Source organism: Colletotrichum scovillei, assembly GCF_011075155.1.
Source record: "Colletotrichum scovillei strain TJNH1 chromosome Unknown Contig00007, whole genome shotgun sequence".
NCBI classification, from domain to species: domain Eukaryota; kingdom Fungi; phylum Ascomycota; class Sordariomycetes; order Glomerellales; family Glomerellaceae; genus Colletotrichum; species Colletotrichum scovillei.
In genome coordinates, this window is record NW_023336265.1 from 1,845,308 (window position 1) to 1,870,736 (window position 25,429).

Sequence of the window (25,429 nt, forward strand, 5' to 3'; positions counted from 1 at the left end):
AAAACTCTCGAAGGTCCTCCCTCTGTGTGTCTTTGAACCAAGACGATCGCACACTTCAGACGTCGGTTGCTCATTCACCAAGGTAGTTGAGAATTCAGATTTGGTTTTTAGAAGACCTTGCAGCTTGACAATATTTTGGTGAAAATAACACGAACATATAGCATTGAGCGTATACTTCTAGTCTAAAATTTCAAGGAAGAGATGGTGCGAGTTTCTTTGTTACTCTGGCCAGCGTGTCTGTATCTCGGTGGCCATGAACGGAATAGTACTCGCAGTTTTTTACAAGAGTTCCCTTCCCAGTCTCTGCGTCAAAAACATAGCAACCATTCTTGACGATATTGGGCGGCGTGTAGAGATGGAGCGAGACAGCAAACTCATTGCTGTTGTTCCACATCTTGTGCACACCCTGGTCATCGCTCATGTAGGCCACATGGTTCTCTGTGTAAACTGATTCTAAAGCCACATGCATGCTCTGATTGGTATCATTCAAAACGGCTGAGTCGGTTCCCCGATTGGAGTCCTGGGGAAAGTCGTAGCGTGTCTCCGTCAGGCTTCCTTTGAGGATCTTCATCAAGCAGTGGGCGTTGCTATGACTGTGGATGGGGCTTCCCTTTCCGGGTGTCCAGACGAGGACCAACTAGATCCATACGAATTAGAAACAGACTGGCATCTTTCATGATCGCGGGCCTTACCAAATTACTCTTGCCGTTACCCTCATCTACGAGATTTCGAGTATATGCCATGCTAGAATTGGCAAATGCAAAAGCTCCCCATTCTCTCTCATTGCTGGCATAATTCTTCATGAGATCCATCAACAAGTCAAGGTCGACATCATCACAGGTCAGCCCCGAAGAGCCGAGAGCGTCTTTAAGAGCACTCACAAGCTCACCGAACTTGCCAAGACCTTTCGGGCTAGTTGTGTCTTCAGGATGGGGCATTGTAAAAAGCGTGGACAAGTGTTGATGCCAGTCAGGATCAACAGGGTGCGTGAAACGGAAGAGAAGGCGGCAAATATAATCTTCTGTTTCCAATCTCTGCATTTGGTCTATAAGCCATGCTCCTAGATACGTTCTGATACCTCCATATCAAAACAGCTCTAGATCTTACGGAAATTACAATCTCTATCCAGTTCTCGAGTCTGCCTAGTTGAGCTACCTGCCACCGGCCTGTTTTCAGTCGCGGGCTGACGTGCATAATGACGGTGGCGATTCTGTGATTATCTTGAGAATAATTTGGTTATCAACTCGCTTCGTTTCCATATTTCAGTCAAGCAGGGAAGCGAAGTGACCAGTGATGTGAAAGTGAGTGCGCCGAGAGGTGGCTATGACTCCATTCCGATCCTTCCCCCCACATCCTCACTGGGCCACCCTCTCCCTGCAATGCAACGCTTACTTTCCCGTTCCGCCGCGTTTTTGTCTTAGCGGCGAACGCCTCCCAAACTTTGTATTTGCACTTTCCTTTTCTAGTCATAAGTTTGTCGTGATTGTATGACAGATGAGCATGCGGATATCGGGCACCGATTGCCGACAGCTTCTGAGGGAGTGAAAGCGTTCCTGTGCGACAGCCGCGTGGGTACTGGAGAATACAAGCTCAATGCTCCCACATAAGATTCCAGCCCGGGTGAGACACCGCCCCGCCCACCACCTCGCCGAGCGCTCGCAGCCGCCTTGTTCCGACTTTCAGCCTCGGCTGGACCTTGGCGCCTAGTGATACATGTACGATGTTCACCAGACGAGAGGTTGAACACCATAGGCTTGAAGATAAGCCCATAGAGCGAAGGGATTCAACCAAAAGTCCCGTAATTTAGGCAGTCAGCGGACGCAGCCGTGAGGCGCATTTCGCTAGTACTTACGATCTGAGACAAGGAGTCCGAGAAGGCATCGAAATACATCAAGAGAACATTGTAAACGAAGAGGAGATGTCTCTTATAGCTTGAGGGGGATACAATATACAAATTGGAGGTGGCTGTCATGTCATTGAGATGTATCTGGCTGAGGCCGAGCGAACAAGATCATGGCCCGATTTCAGGTCAGACGAAGGCGATTGGAAGATACATAGACACAATTGGTCTCTTTGACGGCTATAGGATCAGCAAGGCGTTCAAATGACGCGTAATCCAGTGTAGCTATACGTGATATCGCATTTGAGCAAAATTGTCGGCCGCGAAGAAAGACGATCCAAAGATTGCGGCTCATGTCAGACAGTTATATGAACTACCTATCTAGCAAGCCCGCCTACCTTAACACCTACTCCTCTGCACCGTCAACAGTCGTAGTGCGTTTACAGCATCACATCTGATTCCTCTCACCTCTTCAACATGACCGTGGCTGGTTCAAGAAAGATGGATGGTGCTGCTGCCCCTTATGCACCGACTGCGAACCTAGATACTGTGGTTTTTTCCAAAGTACTAGACCGCGACCCAGCGACCATTGACAAGATTATCTCTGCCTGCGAGAATGTTGGCTTCTTCTATTTGGACATTTCGGACCAGTATTCTGCTACAATGTTAGAGAACCTTGAGAGGTTGAACATTGTTATGAAGGACTGGTTCGACCAGCCAACCGCTGCGAAGCGCAAAGAACTGGCTATCAGCATGGCATCTCATGGGTTTGTCAAAGCTGTCCTTCTAAGCCAAGTGCCTGTTGATTTGCTTGCTGAAGCTAATTAAAATGTTGTCCTTAGATACAAGCCAATCGGTTCACAGGCTGGGACGCACGGAGGTCGAGATGGCTGGGAAGTTCTCAAGGTAAGTAAGTATCGGTAGGACACGTGGTCACACACAACGAAGATTCTAACAATCATATAGACGGGCAGCTTTGAACTGGCCGGTCGATGGGGCTTACCATCAGTGGTAGAAGACAACCTCCAGACATTCACCTCTTTCCAGAGCCAGTGTCACTACATTACTCGAGTGCTCCTTGACCGTATCTCGAACGCTCTGGGGCTGAAGGGAGCGCAGAGCCTCAACCACTTCCACCGAAGCGACTGCCCGTCTAAGAGTGCCCTTGCATTCCTGCATTATATCCCGATGGATCCAACTGGAGGTTATGCCGGACATAATGTCCACACAGACTATGGCACCCTGACACTTGTCTTTGCGCCCCAGTGGGGTTTGCAAGTCCTTTCAACTCCCGAAATATCCTCACCGTCCTCAGCCTCCTCCTCGACGTCTCACGATTCAGACGAAAGTCTCGATAGTGGCTACCACAGAGGACACAGTGAGGGCCACGCCAATAATGACCCCAAGAAAGAAAAGGCGGAAACACCCATGGAGTGGCAGTATGTCGAGCCACGTCCCGGCTGCGCGGTGGTCAATGTGGCTGATGTGCTACGATTCTTGACGCGCGATAGACTGAAGTCGGCAGTGCATCGTGTCCTTCCGTTGCCAGATGTGGATCGCTATTCTGTCACATACTTCCTAAGACCTAGCGATGATGTTGAGTTTATCGATGGAGAAGGTCGGCTGACAAATGTTATGGATTGGTACGACCGCAAGAACAACATGTATGAGGCTTCTTATGGGAATCAGGATCGGTCTTTGCTCATTGGCGGGTTGTATAAGGAGGTGTAATGTTTCTCTAGCATGATCGTTCCCTTTTGGAATTCACGGCTTCTGAAATGGGTATGCACCAAGTAGGTACGTACTTGTGTTAAAGAGGTGCTTCTTCTTTCCAATCTTCTATTCGCTCTCTCCGTAGTTTCAGATCATCTCATTTGACTGTGTATTCTCATCAATCCAGTAACTGACGGTCGTCGTCAAGTAGAAGCTCGCATCCCAAACACCTTGGTACCTATCTTTGTCTTAATGATATATATACACCCCGACAAAAGTGGTAGAACACTCTAGGGTGAAACGGTAGTCCTTAGTGAACTCTTGGAGCCTGACCAGTTGGCATTCATGCTACCCCAAGGGTATGTGTGCATGAAGCTTACGAAGTTCGACAGCTTCCTGGCCCTCGGCTCGATACCGATCATCCGCTACCATATCTGGCTTGGAGATAGGAAGAATCACCGTCTCGCTGTCATGATCGCTGTTGATACTTGTTGCACGTACATTCGGGAGGTTGGCACTCTGGAAGACTCCGTCGGATTTTACGTAGTGTGCAGCCGAGGGATGGTAGGATGCAAATGATTTTGCAACATCCCGTATCAGCACTCTCAGCACCGGTATCGAGGCTGCAACAATCGTCGCATTGGGTTCTGCGTGAATCCAAATGCTCAAGACGGCAAGCCGGCGAGAAACTGCGAGAGGGATAGTTTTGTCAATATCCACTTGCAACTCAAGGTAAGACACATGAATGACACTGACACTCGGTTCCAACAACTCTCGTAACTTCAAGAGCTTCCACAGCTTTGAGAACAGCAACGATTCCTGCACTATAATGGTAATCAGTGAACCTGCAGATAAGGTAAATGCCCCGAGTAGTTTGGCAGACCTGGTAAGGCAAAGAATGAGTGGTTATCTCACTTACAGCACACCGATACTCATAGCAATCGCGACGCCGACTTTCTCGCGTTTGACCATTTGTAAGTCCCATACCGAGTAAATTGGAATCAGAGCTAGGCCAAAATCTGTCACCGCGGAGACAACTATTCCCAACAAGACGTTAGATCAAGACAAGCCCAGCTTCAGTAGAAGTACTCACTTGACCCGATCATATTCATCCAGATGCCGCTGTTGATTGACCAGCACGAACCAAGTGAAAACGCGCTTTCAGCTCCACAGGTCGGTCTCCAAACCAAGATTGTGTGCACAAGGCACATTATGTCTGTCATGCAAGTGATCAGGATAACCACAGGACGCAACCAGCCTGTCGTGAATCTCAGCAAGGTGAGGGCAAATGACGTCTTGCTGAAAGCTAAGGAAAGCTTCATTGCATTGTCGGATGCCAAGTTTGCGGGGGTAATGATGGGGCCTGACAGAGTGGTAACCAGGTAACCAGATCCGAAAACGACTGTTTGGAGTGAGACCCCGACCATTAGGAACATCCATCCCATGATGAGGAGATAATCGTCCCACCACATCATTCTAGTACGAACTGATCTACAGTAAATTCGGAGCACGAGAAAGATGGTCGACGTTGATGCCATTACCCATATTGATGCGAGCACTGTCGTCGTCAAAGATGGGTCTCCGGAAGGTAAGGGGTATTGTGTTGGCATGGTCAGCTGAACTATACTTGAAGGTTCCAAGGCGTAGGTAATTAATAGAGGAACGAAGATAAGATCAGAATGCGCCCTGGGCCTAATCTTCGAGGATACGGGTTACTTTATGGGGCGGGCGCAGTGCTCAAGTCTTCTTTTCGGGTAGCTTTAACATTGCCTGCAACCTCTAAGGGACGTGTTGGTTTGCTAGCCTGATTTCCGACGTCTCAGAACCTGGCGAAATCTTTCAAGGGTGTCGTGATAGCAACTGAGCAAGGGTCTCCAATCTGCAAGTACTGTCGAGAAGAGTTTTTGTATTCCCTTACAGCTTTTGAAGCCTCTCATCTGTACTGGTCATCAAGAATTCTGTGGAAGTGATTGTAATAAGTCTAAAGTTGGCAATGAAAATGAGCCAATGATACTGAAAAAGACCGCGGAAGAAATGATGAGACAGCAAGATAAAAAACGAAAAGGGGCAGTGTTGGAGTTCCGTTCGTGATTGCGCTTTTCACTAATGCGACTGGATTCCTACGTCCGCCCGATGATCGGAAAAGAAAGAACTTTTGTTCATCCAGCAAGCCCACCTCGGTCTCAACATACTGCTCGTACAGTCAATACTGAGACACCTCGCTGTTGAATTATCCATTTGAAGCTCCTTATACTATTACACATCTTGAAACTCCCTTGATCGAACTCGGCAGCAGACTGCGGAGGTTGAGGCTATCTTCTCACCAGTCGCGATTCTTGACATTGCATATAGAGCATATTCAGCCAATTTTCTCAGCAACGGAGATGTATCTTGAGTCACTGGTCAATAGCTGGTCCATGTTGAGATTACTTACGCCTTACTCTCTTACGGTGAAAAGGTCGGGTCAACTTGATGCTGTTGGTTCGACCCGGAGAAACTTCCTCTCTGGGCCCATGCTTGGGTCAGGCACATGTCCGTACATGCATATTGAGGATGTCCCCAAAGTCTGGATGGCTCCAGTCTCCACTGCGCCGCAGCTTTTCTGCTCGGCGAATCTGTTGGCCCACGAGAATATGCAAGCGGTGGCCAATGAAAAGAAAAGGAAGCATCGCTTAATCTAACGACCAACAGTAAGAAGCGGATTAGGCTTAGTCTATGTTTGCCTGTATTCGGAGTGAATCCGTGAAGGACAAGCTCAGCAGAGCTCGCCCAGCAGCTGCGCCGTTTTCAACATTTGAAATTTCAAAATGTAACTCGTACAGCGATGCAAGATACGCTGTCCAATAGATTGCAGTGATATACGAAAGGTCGTGGCTGCTGACAAGTGATGGAAACCGAAAGCGACTGACTCCCCTTGCCAGCCCTTATTACGATGGAGCATCGGTGCCGATGAGTTTACCGAATGCTGGTCGATGGATGTCTTAAGAGGAGAGACATCGGCCACTTTTTTTTGATTTGGTTTCGCCAAGATCATTTCATCAACTAATGTGATGGCTTCAACGGTGTGGTATACCGCTGCAGCGGTTCTATCCTTTGTTCCAGCACTTGCAGCATCCACGTCTTTTGGACCTGCCCGCGGCATTCGGTCCAATGCTGCATCCCAATTTACAGGGGTCTGTCGGCTTCTATTTGTGAATCTGTTGGTCTTGAGAGTAGGATACTAACCGATCATCTTGCAGTGCGATGTCCTCATCGACGCTGGGCTTTCTGGCAAAATTTTCTTTTCGAACGACACCGAATACGCCGTCACCATTCAGTCCTACTATTCTGGCGACGTTCAGGACGTTCGACCATCATGTATCTTTAAGCCCACGACTTCGCAGCAGGTTTCGGACGCGATCAAGGCACTTAACAGCGAAGCGTTTGGCTGTTGGACGGTGGCTATACGTAGCGGTGGCCACTCACCATTCCCATCGAATAATGCTGCCAATGGCGTTACCATCGATCTCGGTGGCATCAATTCCATTACTTACACGGACAATCCTGATTCGCAGGGACACGGTGTCGCAGCGCTCGGCCCTGGTGGGCGCTGGGGCGAAGTGTACTCTGCCCTCGAGGAACAAGGGGTGATGACAACGGGCGGACGCGAAGGTCACGTTGGTGTAGGAGGGTTCTTGCTTGGCGGAGGTAAGACGAAATCTTAGTTGAATTGCGAGGTAACTAACTGGAACATTGGTAGGCTTCTCATGGTATTCTGCGAAGTACGGCCTTTCTGCCGATAACGTTTTGAACTACGAGGTACGGATGGTCATGACGAGTGCGATTCCATACCGTGCGGAATAGGCAGTGCTAACAGCGTATTTGCGCAGGTGGTGCTCGCTAATGGCAGTCTGATCGAAGCGAATGCGACGGCGCACGCGGACCTCTTCAAGGCTCTAAAAGGTGGCATGAACAACCTCGGTGTTGTGACGAGGTTCGACCTGCGAACTTTCCCTGCAAATGACATTTACGGTGGTATCGTCGCATTCGCATACACAGAAAAGGAACCTGTCGTGCAAAGCCTCATCACTATGATCAGAGACAACGAAGAAAATCCTGCCGAGAGCGGATTCGTTTCCTTGTCGTGGGGTCCTGGGCGAGACCCTTCGGTGGCCTTCATTACTGCCAACGTTGATGGCGTCAGCAACTCGTCCTCCTTCGCCGGACTCGCGGACTTGGGGCCTCTTATTGACACCAGATCGGCGGTCCCGAACTCAGAATTCGTCAGGCAGCTTCAAGGCACACTCGGTTTGTACAATGTGTGGTTTACGCAGAGCTTCCACGCAACCATGGTCATGGGCAGGAAAGTTCTCGAAGTCTTCGAGGCTCTCATTGCGGACCTGGAGGGAAGACTCGACGAGAATGCCACGATTATATTTGTGTTGACTCCTCTCTCAACTAACTATGCTAACAACGGGCCTAATATCCTCGGATTGAACGAAGAGCTGACAGAGCCATCCGTCGTGCTTCAAGTCGAGTGCTTGCTTCCAACCCCAAATGACGAGGCATTGTTGACGAATAAGTTTGGGGCAGTCATAGATGAGATTTCCGAGTATGCTGCAAGGACAGGACAAAGCACAACCTTCAAGTACATCAACTACGCACACCAGACACAGGACCCTCTTCAGTCGTACGGAGGCGATAATCAGGACTTCTTGGAGAAGGTGGCTCAGACTTATGACCCGAACGGCTTCTTCCAACACCGAGTGTCAGGAGGGTTCAAAATTTCCAAAAGCACTAGAGCCTGAATGATAGATGAGGATTATCGAAATATTTCCATGCATATACCCCGTTCTCAGTGCCTCGCTCAAGTAATCTAATTTAAAACCTCGTTCCCTCCCTAGATATCAGTAATACTCATGAACCATTCTTTCCGTGACACCTCTTTGCGATACCTTCACATGCACAGCTGGGCGTAAGGTGCCTCGATTAAATTCGAAGTCTTCTCTATAACAAAATTTACTACCCTCAAAAGCAGTGAGTGCAAGTTTTAGAGACGGTCTTGAATCTTATTGGATCCAAGGCCCACCAATTCTGTGGAGCTGGAGTTACGGCCACAGTGGACGCTGACTGAAATGGTATGACGATCTCTTACAGTCTGTGGATGAATGTGCATTAGCAGGGCGGAAATTAATGTTTGACGTCGACATGATTCATTACGAGAACGGTTATCGTCGGAGGACTAATGTGCAGAATGGGCCTCAATTCTTCCCAAACTCGAAATCTTTATTTTTTCTTCGATTCAACCAGGATGAGCCAAGACGACTAGTGATTTTGTATTAAAACGAGTGCAGAACAGAAGTCAAGCCATCTTAATGCAAACCTTGCCGATATGAGTGCCGCTGGTGAGATACTCAAAGGCAGCGATCATCTCGTCTCTACTGGATCCGAACTCCTTCTCGACAGGAACCTGCAATTGACGGGTGACAACGTAACGGGTGACTTCCTCCAAGTGCTGCCGCGATCCCACCATGATACCACGCACAACTGCGCCTTTGGACAAGGCGAGTGCTGCGACATCAGGCATCTTTTCCTGCGGGCATGACGCAAGGAATCCAATCACGGCGATGGACCCCCCGTACGCCACGGCATTGATGCTCTCGGCAATTGTTCCAGCACCGCCATTCTCAAATACGTAGTCGGCGCCATGGCCCTCTGTAATCCTTAAGACTTCCTCCGACCACTTTGGGGTCTTCTTATAGTTGATCACATGGTCAGGGCCGTAGGTCTCCTTCACGTGTTGCAACTTCGAATCTGAGGAAGAAGTGATGATGGTGGTTGCTCCGGCTGCTTTAGCGAGGATGAGGCCTGTAATGGAAACACCACCAGTTCCTAGGTGTCAAGTCAGGTCTTTGATGTATTCTTCAGAGCAAGTGGGATCGAATATAATTACCAAGAAATAAGACAGTCTGTCCAGGCTTGAGAGCTATATTGCCATAGAGAGCATTCCAAGCAGTCGTTCCAGTGCAGACCAGCGCCGATAGCTGGGAGTAGCTCAGCTTAGTCTCCTTAGGCACATTGACTAATGCAGAGCTTGGAAGAACAATGTACTCCCGCAGGGCACCATCTACACAGCCCCCAAGACTGTGATTCCAGTCTTTCATGGCGCCATAAAGGGTGCTCAGATCAAAAGACGAGATCACTTTGTCACCATGGGCGAAGTCGCCAACGTGGCTTCCCACTTTGACGACATCGCCAGAGAGATCGGAACCGGGGACCACGTTGTCCTTGACAGGAAACGGGTACTGTCCGGTCGCAACGGCGAAGTCGCGGAAATTGAGAGCGACACTGCGAATGCGGACCAGAACTTCGTTCGAGGAGGGTTCTGGGATTGGCTCCGCCCCAACAACGAGGTCGTTGATGGATGTGCGCTGAGGAAGTCTGAAAACCTGCTGAGTTGCCATTCTGGAGGTGTAACTGTAACGGGTTATCGTGGAGTTTGGTGAATGAGCAGGATGTCTGGACTCAAAATGAAAGAGATTGATGACCGAGAGCTAGCAAAGATGATGAGAGCAGGTTAGCTGATCAATATTATATAGAAAAGTCTTGTCCGAATGCACTCTCATGTTTGATGCAACGCCTTGAAAGTGCTGATAAATATGTCTTGAGATGACAAACCGGCAGTCACTTGTCTCCAGTGGCCACCGAACTCTGAGAGGCGTATCATTGAACCACCACACTATGACATTACCTCAACCACGCATCGTGACTCAAAGCAGATCACGATATGATTCGATAGACTGATTCAATACGTCATTGAACCTTATTTCCTGGCTGGACTATTGCGTTCAGATGTTGATATCTGGGTCTTGAACGCGTGTAATTTCTTCTCCAACTTTGGGGTGAAAATCATCCACCCATCCCACCGGCGTTATTGCATCCCGGCCTAGGCGTCAGACCGTAAGCTCCATATGATCAGACACGCTTGCTTCGAGATTGAATTGAAAAGCGAGCATTAGCCAGACTCTCCTAGGCTTTACGTTGATATACGTACCTGATATCACAATGGTTCAACATATTAGTCTTCGTGTGCCCCGGTCTCGGATTAACCAAGCAAAGCATCTGCCCCCTCGACTAGGTGCACGAAGCTTCATTCAAAAAGCCCGTGATCTGTTCAACATATGTGCTGCCATGGCACTTTTTTTCATGAGGTAAGATTAACGCGAGCAAACTTTTTCTCCATGGTTGAAGATATCGAATTATTGGAATCAACGGGCCATCATTCACAAGGAGGTAAATTTTCTATAAACAGTGGCATAATTCTCAATCAAGTTACCACGAGCTCACTTCCTGATTCCTGAAATTGCAAACACGCAAATTCTTGTCGTCTTCTAGGCGCAGCGTCCAGAGCCAGGTTGGCTGTATGGAAACATAAGTTAGTATGAAAGAATTCGTTTGAGGACTAGAACAGCAAAACTCACCAGCCAGTTCCGCAATGCGAAGAGCTCGTTCCACAGAACCCTGAAGAGCTACAACACTGACCATCAAAAGGCCCACCAGCACATGTGAAACCTCCCTTGCTAGAGCCGCAAGTGCCATCGACAGACGGGATATTTGCTGTCAGGCAGCCGCTCGATGAATCTTTTTGGCTATGATAGATACGACGTCAGCAATAAAGTCCAGCATTTCGCACCTCATTTGATGCAAAGAAGAGACAAAAGCCAAATACTAGACACGCAAAAACTGAACTGAAACGTACCATCCCTGGCCACAGTGAGTGCCAGTGCTTCCACAATAGCCTCCACTTGAGCAGCAGTTTCCAAGACCAGATCCAGCGCATGTCTTGCCGTTTTTCGTGCCGCAAACTGCATCACTTGAGATTCCATTGCAAAGGCCGTAAGACAGCTGGCAGCCATTACGACAATGGTCGGTGCTTTTTCCGCAGTAACCATTAGAAGAGCAGCAGTCACCAAAAATTGAACCTTTGCAAGTCTTGCCATTCTTCGGACCGCAATTTCCATCGGTTGAAATGCTTGAGGCGCCCTCATTACAGGTTCCAAAGGATGGGTTACAACCAGCATCGCAGTGATCGGAAGATTTCCCACAGAACCCACCAGACGAGCAACAATCTCCAAAGGTTGAACCCTTGCATGTTTTGCCGTTCTTACCGCAAGTTCCATCCGTGGAAATGCTCCCAGCAGCCGTGTTGCAGGTACCGAATGATGCGTTGCAACCGGCATCGCAGTGGTCAGATGACTTGCCACAGTAGCCACCGGAAGAGCAGCAATCGCCAAACGCAGAGCCCTTGCAGGTCTTTCCATTCTTGCCACATTGACCGTCAGCAGAGATACCGCTGGCAGCTTCGTTACAAGTGCCAAACGCAGCATTGCAACCAGCATCGCAATGAGCGGTAGATTTGCCGCAGAATCCAGTGGAAGAACAGCAATCCCCGAAGGAAGAACCCTTACAGGTCTTTCCATTTGTCCCACAAGTACCATCAGTGGAAACATCGTCTTCTGCGCCACATGTGCCAAACTGAGACTGGCAGCCCGCCTGGCAATGGTCTTTGGAAGTGCCACAGAAGCCGCCAGAGGAGCAGCAGTCGCCAAACTTGGATCCCTGGCATGTCTTGCCATTCTTCCCGCATGTTCCATCCGTAGAGATACTGCCCGAGCCCGCGTTGGAACAGGTGCCAAAGGCCGCATTACAGCCAGCATCACAGTGATCGGAGGATGTTCCGCAATAACCGCCGGATGAGCAGCAGTCTCCAAATGTTGACCCTAAACACGTCTTGCCATTGGAGTCACACTGTCCATCAGAGCTGATATTGGTCGGCGCTCCACATGTGCCGAAAAGGTCTTGACAACCACTTCCACAGTGGCCCGAAGTGGTACCACAATAGCCGCTCGAAGAGCAGCAGTCTCCGAAGGAGGAAGTCGTACAGTTATACTGATTTGCTCCGCCACATGAGCCGTCGGGAGAGACACTCCCGGGCCCGGGTGGGGGGGCGGGAGCAGGTGCGGGCGCGTTGCAGTTACCGGCGGCTGGTTGACTATATCCGGTGTAAGTCAAGTGATCAGCTGCCACATGTGCTAGGACAGTAAATAAGGTATGAGGCGCAAGGCTTACCAACCATCGCCGCAGAATGCTGCAGAACGACCGCATTTACCATCCTTGGAACAGCAGGCGCCCCAGACAGGGCTGCATACAAATCCAGTTGTTCCTCCGCAGGTTCCATCTGGCGTGACTTCTCCAGTCTGCCAAGGTGACAGTGTTGCGGTTGTGGCTGTGACGCTTTGAGACGTGACGAAGGCCGGCAAAAGCCAGCAGAACAAAGCTGCCTTCATGACGAGCATGGAATTGGGAAAGGCCAAAGACTTTTGTTTCGTAGGTAAATAAGGTAAGTTCACGATGCAATTCGTGGTTTTGGAGAGCGAACAGGTTTACAGATTTTATATATACCATGTTCCCAAGTAGACATCCTGAAAGGTTGAATATGAACAAATGCTCCTTGGATGGAAGTACGGACTACTTGGACTTGGCATAGCTCGGGAGGTTATCCTCATTCAGCATTTCGCCCCATCGCAGGGAATAGTGCCGTGGTTGTACGCTAAGAGTCCGAGGGGACCACTTGATGATTTTGATGACCCCTGGGATGACGGCCCATAATTCAGACCACAATCTCTGAAGCGACGGCTCATTCTCATGTTACGTAAAGCATCAATGGTGGCGGTTCAGCATCGCACCCGCATGTGAGGTGGAATTAAAGTCCCTGTTCCTGATGCCTAGCAAGGATGCTGATCCTGTGGCTCTCCACCGGATCTGGCCGGATAGAGCCAAGCTTTGCGGTCCGGGCCAAGGAAAGAAATCTACATGCATCTGCATCCCGCACTTGCCTCAACTTGGTAGGTATCGGGCTAACATGGGACTCTCACAGCTCAAATTTGAGGGCTGGACGGCTTGGCTATAGTCAGACGGCCTTGCAGTTTCTATCAGAACCGTGGGGCCGCACCTTTTCCGTGTTCTAGTGCCTCGGCATGCATAGAAGGGATGACAGAATACGAACTGCTAACGATTGCGGTAATTACAGCGCCTTTGCAAATGATGATTATGGGGTTATCAAGGGGAGAAGAAGGAATACGATCGTTGCAGGGTAACATAGTTGATGACGGTTTTACCTAATGAACATGAAAATCTCGCTTAGATGATGGATGGAAGAGTTTTTTTTTTGAATTCAATGGATTGACCGGACAGACAAAATCTGGTCGCGATGACAAGTATGTTATAAATACAGTGAGTGATACGGGTACATCACCCTAGAGTTCCAAAAAATGCATCATCGAGCACCATCACTGTCGTTGTATCTAGCGTCATGATGTCGAAGCTATCTGGCTTCGCCTCTTTGGCGTTTCTTCTCTATTCCTTTTCTTTCATCACACTCATCCATGCCGACATCGCTCAATCCCCCCCGGGCCGCCGGCTTCATGGTCAAAACGCGTTCGTACGACGGTCCAGTGTTATAAGTTAGTTCAACTCTGTCACTTGAATTTGATTCGATCATAGTTTGACTAGAGACATTCATGACTGACCTTCGTCTCCAAAAATTAGCAAAAGCACCGGAATGGGCTAAGGAAATTTCCCAGAGCCCAGCTCATCAGAACCCATCCAAAGCCCCACCAGTCCCGACCAAAGATCTTGAACTTTCACAAGAGTCTACGACTAGCCTCGAGCAATACTACGAAGACTCGAAAAATGCTTCCTTCATCGACAATATCTCCAGACGGTCATTAAGCTCCCGCTCTCTCGAGAAACGTGGCCCTCTTTACTGCAAAGATGGCCCATGTGTCGATGGAAGGTTAGCCACTGTCTTCATAGCCTGATGGCTATCTAAGCATCAAGCAGTTTAGACGGAAGACTGATTCTGAAATTTTTCTTAGCTGCTGTGGTCCCGATAGCATTTGCGGATATGGACCCGACTTTTGCGGGACAGGATGTCAGTCCCAGTGCGACGCAACTGCCATGTGCGGAGAATACAGTGAGAACGCCGATATGCCATGCGGCATGAATCTCTGCTGCTCGCAATCTGGCTGGTGTGGTGTGAGTACTTTCACGATCTGTATTGTACCCTCGTTCGCTTTCGAGAGACTGACAACTACTTTCCATCAGACCACCGAGGTCTTCTGCCACAACGCCGACCCAATCAACCTCAGTGCACCTTGCCAGGCCGGCTATGGCTCTTGTTCCATCGCTTCTACTCCATCATGCGCAAAAGGCGGCGGGAGCACAAATGGCCGCACAATTGGATACTACCAGTCATGGAACGTGAGGACCCGGAAATGCGATACCAAGACTCCCAAGCAGCTTGATACCAAGGGCTTCACCCATTTGTTCTACTCCTTTGCATTCATCGATCCAACCTCATTCGCCGTTGTTCCAGCCCACGACGACGACCCTGCTCAGATGCGAGAGTTCACTGGCCTAGCCAAGGACGGTCTCAAGACTTGGATTGCTGTCGGCGGCTTCGACTTCAGCAACCCCGAGACAAAGACCCACCATACCTGGAGCGACATGGTAGCGACGAAGGCCAATCGTGCTGCTTTCATCTCTTCTGCCCGCGAGTATATGGACGAATATGGTTTCACTGGCATCGATCTCGACTGGGAGTATCCCGGTGAGCCTAAGCGTGGTGGAAGGAAGCTTGAGGACACTCGCAACTTTGCCATGCTTCTCCGTGAGATGCGTGCTGCTTATGGCGACAAGTACGGCATCAGCCTGACCCTTGCACCTGATTATTGGTACCTGAGATGGTTCGACGCCAAAGCGATGGAGGCTTTCGTCGACTTTTTCGGGTTCATGGCCTATGGTAAGTGACTGATTACAAGTATCAACCCGGCGTCTAGGAAACCTATAGCTGACTATCTTCTTACCAGACCTTCATGGATTCTGGGATGAGGACGTCAAGACTCTTGGCAAGATTGTTCGCGGCCAAGCTGACATCCGTGAAATCGGCAACAATACTGTTCCACTATGGTTCGACGGGCTTGATCCCAAGAAGATCAACTTCGGTCTTGCAATGTATGGCCGTGGCTATACTGTCTCTGACAAGAGTTGCAACGGACTTCTCTGCTCTTTCTCAGGCCCGAGCAAGAAGGGAGAATGCACTGACTCTGATGGCGTCATGTCTCTTGGGGAGATCAAGAACCTTATCAAGAACAAGGGTCTCAAACCCAACTACTTGAAAGATTCTCTGATGAAGGAGCTTACTTGGGACGATCAGTGGATTGGCTATGATGGTAAGTCTACCTTGCGTGGATAGTTGATTCCTGATATTTACTCACTCTGATTAGATGAGGAGACATTCAAAGATAAGAAGGCCTGGGCGGATGGGCAATGTTTTGGAGGTACTATGATCTGGAGCATTGACTTCCAAGGCTCAAGCACTTCGTAAGTCCTTTGGTTGGCTCAATCGTAACGGGAAAAGCCGACTGATCAACAACGTAGGGCCGAGCCGGTTGAGCAGAATTCACCTGGTGAAATCCCCAAGTCACTGCTAAACAAGAAGCTTCCAAACTGCAAGTCCGGAGAGTCTTATGACGCTATCAAGGATATGGGCACGTTTTGGTATAATTCTGGTGCCGAGCAGTGGGCAGACGAGTACATCAACTCTCAGCCGGATCATTCCAATTGGGCGCAGAATCTGTACCGCGAGCTCTTCCCAAAGAAGGACCACACCAAGTTCTCTTGTCAGGAACCTGGTGCTCCTTGCGATCATGATTTGACATGTGGTGAGAATCCTATGGTGCATTGTTTGCCTTTTGGGGCTTCCACTAACGTGTACTTTCAGACGATTTCAATGCGATTGACAAAGGTGGGCTGTGGTATCTTTTCCAGTCCATGGCAGCGTTCCACAGTTTTATGTCGCAGCTTTCTATCGAGTTTGACCAGTCGATTGGCATCACATCTGATCAGATTGGCACCATGAGGCAATTGTTAGGTATCAAGAGTGGCGCGCCCAAGGCACCCCTCGACCTAGCTTCTATCCTCGGTGCAGCTTTCAGCATCGGAAGTGCCCTCGCCACACCTGCTGCAGCCGTCGGAGGTCCTTTGGCGGGTATCAGTGGTGTCATGTATCTGGTCTCAGCTACTGGAGACTCGTGAGTAGATTGTTCGTCACTCGGTCCCTGAGAACTGCTAATCAGCGACATAGTGGTGGTTCCGACGATGCGGTGGAAGCGACAGACACGATCCGGGGCCTACTTGCAATTGTCGCCAAGCAGGGCTTCGCTAATATCAAGGCAATTGTGGCCTCAACATTTGGCAAGCAAGGCCATAAGCAGACTGACATTCCCGAAGTCATGCGCGTCGGGGGCGTCAAGAACCCGGCCGTATCTGTTTTCGGGTGGGGATCCTGGTTAAGAGACCATCCTCTTAACAATCTGGATGACGTGATCAGCAAGATGAAGACCAATTTGGTGAGCGAACTTCTAATGATGGCTTTAACCATTCTCATACTGACTAAAATGCAGGATCAAGCTCTTATCTGGCAGATGGCTAGACAATTCAGAGGAGCTTACGTGGTTGTTAGAGACGACCTTCCTGTTGACAAGTGCACAAACCCGAACAACGCCTGGGAGGCAGACAAGAAACGATGCCTCGACATCCTCGCATGGTACCCCAAGAAGGTCTCCCAGACCCTCGGTGGAAACAAGGATATGGAGGCTCTCTGGACCGAGTGGAACATGGACAAGCTCGGGACCCTCCGCAACGCCGTCGAATGTTGGGAAAATAACAATGGCCACATCGGCAAGACGGGCATCCGCGAGGGTAGCTGGGCGAGCGAGACGCCACCACTCTGCTTCTTTGCTATGCCTGTTCTTAAGGGCAACTACAGCGATGTCTCCAAGGGGTCGATCTGGATGGCTGGCAACTTTCCCGGCCAGGAGGGCCAGGCTGGTTTGCTGTGGCCCAAGTCCAAGTGTGAGAATGGCAACAAAGAGCTGCACCAGAACCCATTCAACTCAAAATCTGACTACAAATGCGCCGAGTTTGATCTTACGAAGGATCTAATGTAAATAGTTGTCAAACACCGCGTCATGCTTCATATTGAGCTTGCACTTGATCGGAAGCAACTGTAATTTGACCTCTTACTTCCGCCAACTAAATGCCAACATCTGAGCGATACATCAAGCCACCTTCCAATTTTCCAGTATCTCCCTACTGCGAATAAGAAGCAGGAGTGATTATCGATGTAATTGCTCGTCGAGTATGTTGGTCACACAAACAGCGCCATTGGAATATCCACTTTTGACTTTTGCCCTGTCTAACACAAAGGCACGGAGAATTATGCCGGTGTTGGAGATGGGAGATGGGGCCAAAACTAATTTCTACCCCAACGGATTTTTACCTCCAACTCCATTAGTCCCGAGCTCATCTGCGGTGGCTGACGAAGCATGGTCGGACGTTGCGGTGGCCCCAAATCGCATCTTGATAGACAAATTTCATGCTAATTACAAAGCAGTGAATGTTGGGATTATCTGCCTGAAGCTTCGTCATGTCTGCGACCCGGGGTCGACCCCGCCGCAACGTCCCGCCTTGCAGGTTCTGCCAAAAACAGTTCAGGAGATTCGAGCACCTCGAACGTCATGAGCGCACCCGTAAGCCGGACCCCCACCTCCCGCTGTACACAACGTACCGTGACGCCCTGACTCTGGGCTCCGTGGGCTTCTATGCAAGGGTGGCCAGAGGCTCACTAACGATAATGCCCAGACACCCGAGAACAACCCTTTTTGTGCGAGTGTGGTCGGAGATTTTCTCGAAGGTACGGTTCCCAGGCACACCTCAGTTCCCAGAGGGGCTTCTTTCGCTCACAAGTCGATAGAGATCTACTTTCGAGACATCAGCGGATATCTCACGCCGACGGAAGCATTACAAACCCAGATGATCTGTCTGCTCCATTAGCAGAAACATCAATCCTCGAAGGAACATTGTCAAGTACAGCGACTAGTGCTGGAGTTCTCTCAAGGCCGTCTTTGTCGGAAGCACTAATATTGCCTCATCAACATGGCTATGATGCCGTACCGCAGCTTTTTGGAGATGAAGCTGCCCTTTTCCAGCCCGTCAGCAGCTTAGCATTGCATAGTGCGGCCGCAGGTTTTCCCGAACTATCTTATCAACACTCGCTGTCTCAAGACCTCTTAGCAGGAATGGATGGCATCGATTTCGACTTCTTATTGGATGACACTCAGTTGTCAGGGTCCTTTCTACCCGCGGCCCCGGTCAATGCCGGCTCCCCGATCATGGGGATACCGCCGACGGGACAGGGCGCAGCTCCGTCCACCATACAGCCTGAGCATGGAAGCTCATTTGATGCGCAAAGTACAGGCATCACACATCAAAGACTTTCGCCTAGCGATGGAGAATTAGAAACGGAAGCATTGTCGTCGCTGCCGAGGTTTGCGGCACGACTGCCTTCCATGGAGCCCGAGAGACCTGAACAGACACCATTGCATATCAATCCAGCAAATCAGGTTCAGAGGCCTCGACAAGTCCACTGTCTCCGGCCCTGGAAAATTGAGGCTAGTGAATACAGCAAGATTCTCGACGAAGCCCAGGAACTTCGTACTGAGCTGCCCAGCTCTTTCAAGCTGCCATCACATCGTGCCCTCTCAAGATTTTTGGAAGGGTACTTCCGTGGCTTCGCCGTTCATTTGCCGTTCATTCACGGCGTTACTTTTTCTGCTGCAGCTATCGGTCTTGAGCTTCTCCTGTCGCTCGCCGCAGTCGGTGCTCTCTATCGGTTCGAAGCGGCTTCAGGATATCAGATTTATGATGCTGCTCGAACTTTGATCTCTTGGCGTTTAAAGCGAAGAACTAAACCTGCACTAGACCGGCTGACTCGAGATGACCGCGTCACGATGGACGATGCTCAAAGCGTCCCTTCGACGCCGACTGGCGCAAACACACGCACGAGGGAACCAGAGCTCCATGCTCAAGACAGAACCATCCGCTTACTGCAAGCTATAATAGTACTGATGGCGATGGCGTCGTGGGGCGATCGAGAATTGATAGGTGACGCCCTTAGCATGTCGAGTCAAGTCGCCATGCTCGCCCGCGAAATGAAGATTCACGTATCAGAGAAACCCGCGCCGCCCAACCAGCAATGGGCCGAAGGTCTTAAACTTGAAGAACGCCGCCGCACGTTATTCGCCGCTTTCGCCCTTCTAAATTTACAATCCGTTGCATTTGACGTGCCACCGTTGCTCCTGCATCGCGAGGTCGCCATCAACCTTCCTGGGTGCGCATCAAGCTGGCAGGCGCCTAACGCGGAAGAGTGGTCGGCTCTGAGGGACACGTATATGCCGCCGAGACCTTTCCCAGAGAAGATGCGTATGTTGTTAGCAGGACAGAGCATCCATACAGTCACTGCGCTATCTTCTTTCGGGAACTACGTGCTCATTCACGGACTGCTCCAACAGGTGCTTCTTACTCGTAACGCCTCTGAAGAGATTCGGGCCGCAGGCAATTGTGTACTTAGTGGCGATTTTGTCAAAAGGATGGAAACCGCCCTTCGTGTTTGGCAAGAGTCGTGGGAAGCAACATACGAATCCACGACAGACCCTTCGTCTTCGAAGGGGCCACTGGGCTTCAACTCGACCGCACTCCTGCGCTTGGCTTACATCCGCCTTAACATCGGCCTCGGTCCTGAGCGACGGGTTCTTGCCCGAGACGACGCACAAAGCATAGCCGCCGCATTTTCCGGACCAATCCTTACCGCCAGTGATAGGTCAATGCACATGAACCAGGCCGTGTTACAGTGTATACACGCCCTCAGTATCCCAGTCAGAGTTGGCATCGCATTCGTTGCGCGCACTCAGACGTTGAACTGGAGCATCCAGCATGCTTTTTGCAACCTGGAGTGCGCCTTTCTGCTCACACAATGGTTAAAGGTACTTTCCGAAGCTGTGCGAGAGTCTGGCCTCATCTCACTGCAGCCTGACGAGCGCAGATTGATCAATTTGGTCACCGTTTTGGTGCAAGAGACGGAGCTTGGGGGTCGGCTAGACGAGGATCAGCATCCTGTCGTCCAGATTGAGAGCTTGGCTACGCTGACATTGGTGCTTTGGAGCAAGACGTTCAGCGGCTCCCATGTATTCGATATTGTTCGGGTAATCGGCGACGGTTTGTCTATCTCAGTCCATGGGTCAAGGTAAAAAGGCGATGATTGAGCGACGACATGGTCGTAGGTACCAGACCAAGGAGCAGATGAAACTTGACACGAGAGAGGAATAGCATCCGCACACTTAAGCCACTCCGCTACGTGGCTTTTTACGTTGATCTCAGATTTCCTTGGTATATAGACTGCTCTCGTTTCTTCGTTAAAGATGGGTCATTTCAAGTTCTATTTGATCCACTTGAAATGCTCATTGTTAGGTGCAAAATTTTGTGACAAGAACTTATGTTGGGTTGAATCCGTTGAGGTACATTCATCGAGGTCCTTGGCCTTGTTGATGTTGAAAAGGGGCACATGGATCTGAACGCAATGTTCGTCTTAGGCCCCATGGCCAAAGAACATCAAAGTCCCTGTCTCTCTCTTGATGTCACAAATGTTAGGGTGTTTATGGGTTGAAGGAGCGACAAACAGTTTTTGCAAGAATTCGAGGGGGAAATCAGACTAAAAAAATTTTCAGATGACAATGGGAGAAGAGTGGCAGGCTTGAGCTGATTTGATCTGCATTATTAGTGCAAGGGACTGAAACGAGGAAATTCTTGCAATGACAGAGCGCAGAAACAAATTGGGAACAAGCTCGTGGCCGCGGGATCCGCAGTAGGTCACCGACCCAACACTTAAGGTTGGTAAGCCCGGTGGGAGCATTGAGGACACGAATCCAGGGGATAACCGTGCAACAGAACTGACTTTGCGGGAGCGGGTGTGTCAACCTTATTTCTTATAATACCATCTCTTGTCTGAGGATTAGGATATTCGAATTCTCAAAACATTCACGATGATCTCAACGCAACGTTGGCCCGGTTTTTACCACCCCTAACGCTCTGCGGGAGCCGGCTGGTAGTCAAGTTGGATCAAGTAAACGGCAACGGACTTTTGCTGTCTGTCGCTATTGACACTTCTTCGCTGAGCCTTAACTCTTTGCATTCTTAATAGGTAGAGGATGACAACTGTCTTATTTCACTCTTCCGCATTGTGACTTCATTCTCTTCTTATATACTCTTGGGCAACCCGAAATCCCCCGTGGCCTCTCAGTAGCGCCTATAATAATTTGCGATTTGTTGTTTATTTGTTTGTTTCTATCTCAGCAGTATTTCCGACTTGTTTTCCCCCTTCAGCATTGCCAATCCTAGCGAGCCGGTATCGCAGGGACTCATCACCATTATCGACCTCAAATTGAAAAACGTCGACATCATCCGATCCCCAATATGAATGCCTCAGCCAACCTCCGCGCCTCAATGATTCGCACATCGGTGCTGATCCCGGTACCCCCGGGCCCTTCACGATTCGACACCGTTGCGACCGCCCATTCCCGGGGAATCGAAGTTGGCGACGGAGAAAGGCGTCGGGTCGTACAAACTCTGAACTACCTTGAATATCGGGTACGATGCGAAATGGATCGAGAGGCTGCTCTACCGTCGCCTGTAAAAGAGTATTCGATCGAGGATTCTGCCATCGAGGTTGAAGGATCGCAGCGGTCCCAGCTGAAACGAATGTTCACAATATTTCCTTACAAAGACATGAACTGGATTGTCACAATGCTATTCGTTGTTGGCAGTGTTTCTTTCGTTATCAATGCAGGATTCGGGCTCTTTCCTAGCCTCGAGCCAAGCCTCGCTTTCGAGACCCTCCCAACCGTTGCTCTCCCTGCGACCATCACGATCGGAGCCACCATGTTCATGACTGGAGGCATTCTCGGCGTTTTCGCCGCTTTCAATGCCGACCGCGGTACCCTCGAGAAGAGGGACACCAAGTCCATCGATGACAACACCCCGGCCATCTATCGACCCGCCCTCATTGGCTCTGAGGCATGGCTCTGGATCCCATCTGCTGCCGATTTCGCCAGCCTTCTACGGACTGTTCCTTTCCAGGCTGGCCTGGTGATGCTTTCCGGCGGCCTGATTCTTTCCGTGGCGGCAGTGGCTGGCTTTCCGGGGGTTCTCAACCCGATGGATCTTTTTCTTACACAAGCTCTCGTCTTCATGCCTCAAGTCATTGGAGGGGCTCTGTTCTTTATTGCTAATATGACTCTTGTCATTCATGTCCAAAAAGATTGGTATAAACCAAGAATCCTCGCAGGCGAATGGCAAGGGGCGGCATGGAATGCAGTGGCATCAGCCGGTTTCATTGTCACAGGTGTGTTGCTCTTGAACAACCGAATCTTTGAGAGCTCAGTTGTTGGGTTTGCTGCAAGTACCGCCTTCTTGATAGGGAGCATCATTCAATGGTATCTACTCATGGAGTTCCATCCAACTCGTTGGGCAGCTTAAGGTCTTTATAGCTTTCCAGTCCGCAGTTGTTTCGTGAACACTAGAAACAGAGCTCGTCCTCTTCAGACTCATCCTTGAAATACACCTCTGGAAAGCTCAAAAAGCACGGTATATCATTGCTTGTGAAAATAGCCTGTGGAGAGGACAGCGATTGCTATTCTAACCAGAAATGGCTCCAGCTTCTGGTCTAATGTGGATGCCTATCTGACCGACCTTGTTCCTCGGAAATGACGGTTACTAGTATCGTAAACGGAGGCATGAAAGCTGCAACGATTCAAGGTCCTGCTTTTCGGCGGAAGTTTTTTATGGCCCAATCCTGTTCTCTAATAACTGAGGAAGCTTCATCATCGTGTGATGGCCCCTCGATGAATTATGTTAGACCTTTTCAGTGACTATTTGGGATGGGTACAAGGGCACCAAGGCGATGCCGGAACGTCAATGACCCAATCCGCTGCCGCACATTCCCCGTTATTATACATCCTGCTGTAAGATGACACTCCGTGCAATCGCTAGGCCTGAGTTCATCTCACCTTATGATATAGTTGTGGGGCAATGATTAATGGACACTTGATGATCACTGTGGCTAGCAAGCCCGGCCCAGGTTGACTGGAACTAAGGTGGTACGCGCAAAAATCCGAATACGCGGTCCGAGTATCACCAGCCACAAGCCGCGCCTCATTGTTCGATGGTTTCATATTAAGCGCCGTGAAGAAGAAAGGACTTCTAGACAGCCTATTGAAGGACAGCCATTGGACATTTCCACGTCGTTGAGAAGTAGACTTGTAGGTGAATTCCCTCTGATGTCGGGAAAATTATCCTCTCCTCCGAGAACCAGGGATTTGTGTGAACCTGAAAGGGCTTGATTCTGCTCATGGACAGGGGTTTCTGGGGCAAGTTTGGTGCCCCAGTCCGAAGTTGAGCTCTACTTCACCGCGCATTCGTATATCTTGAGATATGTATCGTTTACTCGCCATCTACACGTAAGCGTACGTGACTTTGAGGTCCCTCAAATCCCTTAAATACTGAAGCTCGCTCTTCCTTTCTGAATTGATTTGATCCTCACATGCTATCGGTCGCTCGTTCGTTCCTTCCATTCTATCATTTCTCTTGCTTTTCCGCACTCGTTTGAACAACAAACTAGACACCTGTTACAATGGCTCTCTGCAAGCTTATTCTGGCTGCTGCTACGCTTAGCTCGACTTACGGAGCTGCAACTAGCAATATCACTCGGGTCCTCGACTTACCTCCTCATTACCACAACGGTACTATCAGCGTTGAGCATCTCTCGGTGGCGGGAAACCTTGATGGGTTCAAGATGCTTACCCCGGCTGCCAAAAAGTCTACCGACTTCTGGTACTTTGATGTTGTTTCAAAGTCCACTAACCAGACTCTGAATATTGTTTTCTTCAACTCGGGAGATTTTGCACAGTACCCGCATCCTCTCGCTGTCCAGGTTTCGGGAGTGTACCCCAATGGTACAGACTTCTACTTCGAAGCTATGGCCGATGCTGGGGTTCATCTCACCAACGGCCCCCATGGTATTACTGGAGACTGGAAAGGAATTGGGAGCTTCAGTGGAACCTCGCTGGACAAGCCTGACGTTGAATACACGATCAACATCGACTCCGAAGACATGGGTATCTATGGCAGGATCTACTTCAAAGCCGTGAGTGACTCCTCAATTCTATTCCTCACCGTTGTACAATTCCAAGAGGCTGATATTGGAGATTACAGAATGCTCCCGCCCATTACCCTTGCGACCTGAATGGCGCAGTTGGCGTCAGCCAGAATCTCTTGCCGGGACTGTACTGGGCTAACGCGGTCCCCGATGCCGAGACCGTTGTCGATCTCGCCGTCAAGGATACTGTTATCGCTTTCGAAGACGGTATTGGTTACCACGACAAGAACTGGGGCAATCAGTCTATCATCGATGGTCCTCGTTATTGGGATTGGGGACACGCTCGTTTTGGTCCTTACTCTATCGTCTGGTACAACCTTCTCGACTACGACGGCAATGAGAGCAGACGATCTTATGTTGCAAAGGATGGAGAGGTTCTCCTTGTTAGCTGCGACATGGCGAGCATGGAGGTTCGCCAGAGGGGCGGAAAGGCAGCTTGGCCTCCTACCACTGGGCTGCTTGAGACCGAAGGCCTATTTGTTAAGTACATTCTCACAAATGGCGACGTAATGGAAGTCGATGTCACTACTCAATTCATCGTCAGAGATGAGAAGGGCGCCTACCAACGCGCTAACGGTCTCGTCAAAGGCGGTATCGTTGGACAAGATACTTTCGAGGGTCGCGGTCATTACGAAGAGTTCATCTTTGGCATCGTCAACGACTACACTCCGCAGGTATAGTGCCAGCACGTTGACGTGTGAAGGACATTAAGCAGTCTATTGCTT

General features: G+C 49.9%; 9 protein-coding genes across 9 annotated transcripts; 6 read left to right on the forward strand and 3 right to left on the reverse strand.

The window, feature by feature from the left end:
- Window positions 1-133: 133 nt before the first annotated feature.
- HER10_EVM0007683 (cysteine dioxygenase) lies at window positions 134-978 on the reverse strand. Its single transcript, XM_035477232.1, has 2 exons — window positions 693-978; window positions 134-637 (listed from the first exon to the last, which is right to left on the reverse strand). The coding sequence occupies exons 1-2, from the start codon at window positions 936-938 to the stop codon at window positions 191-193; spliced, it is 693 nt and encodes a 230-aa protein (XP_035331610.1). The 5' UTR covers window positions 939-978; the 3' UTR covers window positions 134-190.
- Window positions 979-2,114: 1,136 nt separating this feature from the next.
- On the forward strand, window positions 2,115-3,772 carry HER10_EVM0010764 (uncharacterized protein). The gene is made up of 3 exons (XM_035480213.1): window positions 2,115-2,607; window positions 2,683-2,746; window positions 2,807-3,772. The coding sequence occupies exons 1-3, from the start codon at window positions 2,318-2,320 to the stop codon at window positions 3,569-3,571; spliced, it is 1,119 nt and encodes a 372-aa protein (XP_035331818.1). The 5' UTR covers window positions 2,115-2,317; the 3' UTR covers window positions 3,572-3,772.
- Window positions 3,773-3,901: 129 nt separating this feature from the next.
- On the reverse strand, window positions 3,902-5,163 carry HER10_EVM0012059 (uncharacterized protein; the record flags this gene model as incomplete). Its single annotated transcript, XM_035481462.1, has 4 exons — window positions 3,902-4,242; window positions 4,310-4,377; window positions 4,473-4,590; window positions 4,647-5,163. The coding sequence occupies 4 exons, from the start codon at window positions 5,161-5,163 to the stop codon at window positions 3,902-3,904; spliced, it is 1,044 nt and encodes a 347-aa protein (XP_035331898.1).
- An 807-nt stretch (window positions 5,164-5,970) lies between these two features.
- HER10_EVM0011562 (FAD binding domain-containing protein) lies at window positions 5,971-8,340 on the forward strand (the record flags this gene model as incomplete). The annotated part of the gene is made up of 5 exons (XM_035480990.1): window positions 5,971-6,108; window positions 6,793-7,063; window positions 7,124-7,240; window positions 7,293-7,351; window positions 7,423-8,340. 5 exons carry the CDS (start codon window positions 5,971-5,973, stop codon window positions 8,338-8,340), a joined length of 1,503 nt encoding a protein of 500 aa, XP_035331860.1.
- A 99-nt stretch (window positions 8,341-8,439) lies between these two features.
- Window positions 8,440-9,996, reverse strand: HER10_EVM0011633 (uncharacterized protein; the record flags this gene model as incomplete). Its single annotated transcript, XM_035481060.1, has 3 exons — window positions 8,440-8,448; window positions 8,916-9,424; window positions 9,486-9,996. 3 exons carry the CDS (start codon window positions 9,994-9,996, stop codon window positions 8,440-8,442), a joined length of 1,029 nt encoding a protein of 342 aa, XP_035331868.1.
- Window positions 9,997-14,112: 4,116 nt separating this feature from the next.
- HER10_EVM0009051 (uncharacterized protein) lies at window positions 14,113-17,604 on the forward strand (the record flags this gene model as incomplete). Its single annotated transcript, XM_035478553.1, has 8 exons — window positions 14,113-14,387; window positions 14,470-15,395; window positions 15,463-15,825; window positions 15,880-15,976; window positions 16,034-16,317; window positions 16,377-16,686; window positions 16,740-17,004; window positions 17,059-17,604. 8 exons carry the CDS (start codon window positions 14,113-14,115, stop codon window positions 17,602-17,604), a joined length of 3,066 nt encoding a protein of 1,021 aa, XP_035331704.1.
- A 1,842-nt stretch (window positions 17,605-19,446) lies between these two features.
- Window positions 19,447-20,742, forward strand: HER10_EVM0004391 (AmdA; the record flags this gene model as incomplete). Its single annotated transcript, XM_035474039.1, has 2 exons — window positions 19,447-19,659; window positions 19,690-20,742. 2 exons carry the CDS (start codon window positions 19,447-19,449, stop codon window positions 20,740-20,742), a joined length of 1,266 nt encoding a protein of 421 aa, XP_035331410.1.
- Window positions 20,743-21,964: 1,222 nt separating this feature from the next.
- On the forward strand, window positions 21,965-23,026 carry HER10_EVM0009330 (uncharacterized protein; the record flags this gene model as incomplete). The annotated part of the gene is made up of 1 exon (XM_035478820.1): window positions 21,965-23,026. The coding sequence occupies one exon, from the start codon at window positions 21,965-21,967 to the stop codon at window positions 23,024-23,026; it is 1,062 nt and encodes a 353-aa protein (XP_035331716.1).
- A 1,153-nt stretch (window positions 23,027-24,179) lies between these two features.
- HER10_EVM0007929 (uncharacterized protein) lies at window positions 24,180-25,384 on the forward strand (the record flags this gene model as incomplete). Its single annotated transcript, XM_035477468.1, has 2 exons — window positions 24,180-24,692; window positions 24,761-25,384. The coding sequence occupies 2 exons, from the start codon at window positions 24,180-24,182 to the stop codon at window positions 25,382-25,384; spliced, it is 1,137 nt and encodes a 378-aa protein (XP_035331629.1).
- Window positions 25,385-25,429: the final 45 nt, after the last annotated feature.

What these genes read in the sequence shown, in the direction of transcription:
- HER10_EVM0007683 (XM_035477232.1), bottom strand. Translation starts at nt 938, where the DNA reads ATGCCCCATCCTGAAGACACAACTAGCCCGAAAGGTCTTGGCAAGTTC. An exon ending in GTAACGGCAAGAGTAATTTG is followed by an intron (nt 638 to 692) that starts GTAAGGCCCGCG and finishes GTATGGATCTAG; the next exon opens with TTGGTCCTCGTCTGGACACC.
- HER10_EVM0010764 (XM_035480213.1), top strand. Translation starts at nt 2,318, where the DNA reads ATGACCGTGGCTGGTTCAAGAAAGATGGATGGTGCTGCTGCCCCTTAT. An exon ending in ATCAGCATGGCATCTCATGG is followed by an intron (nt 2,608 to 2,682) that starts GTTTGTCAAAGC and finishes TGTTGTCCTTAG; the next exon opens with ATACAAGCCAATCGGTTCAC. An exon ending in ATGGCTGGGAAGTTCTCAAG is followed by an intron (nt 2,747 to 2,806) that starts GTAAGTAAGTAT and finishes ACAATCATATAG; the next exon opens with ACGGGCAGCTTTGAACTGGC.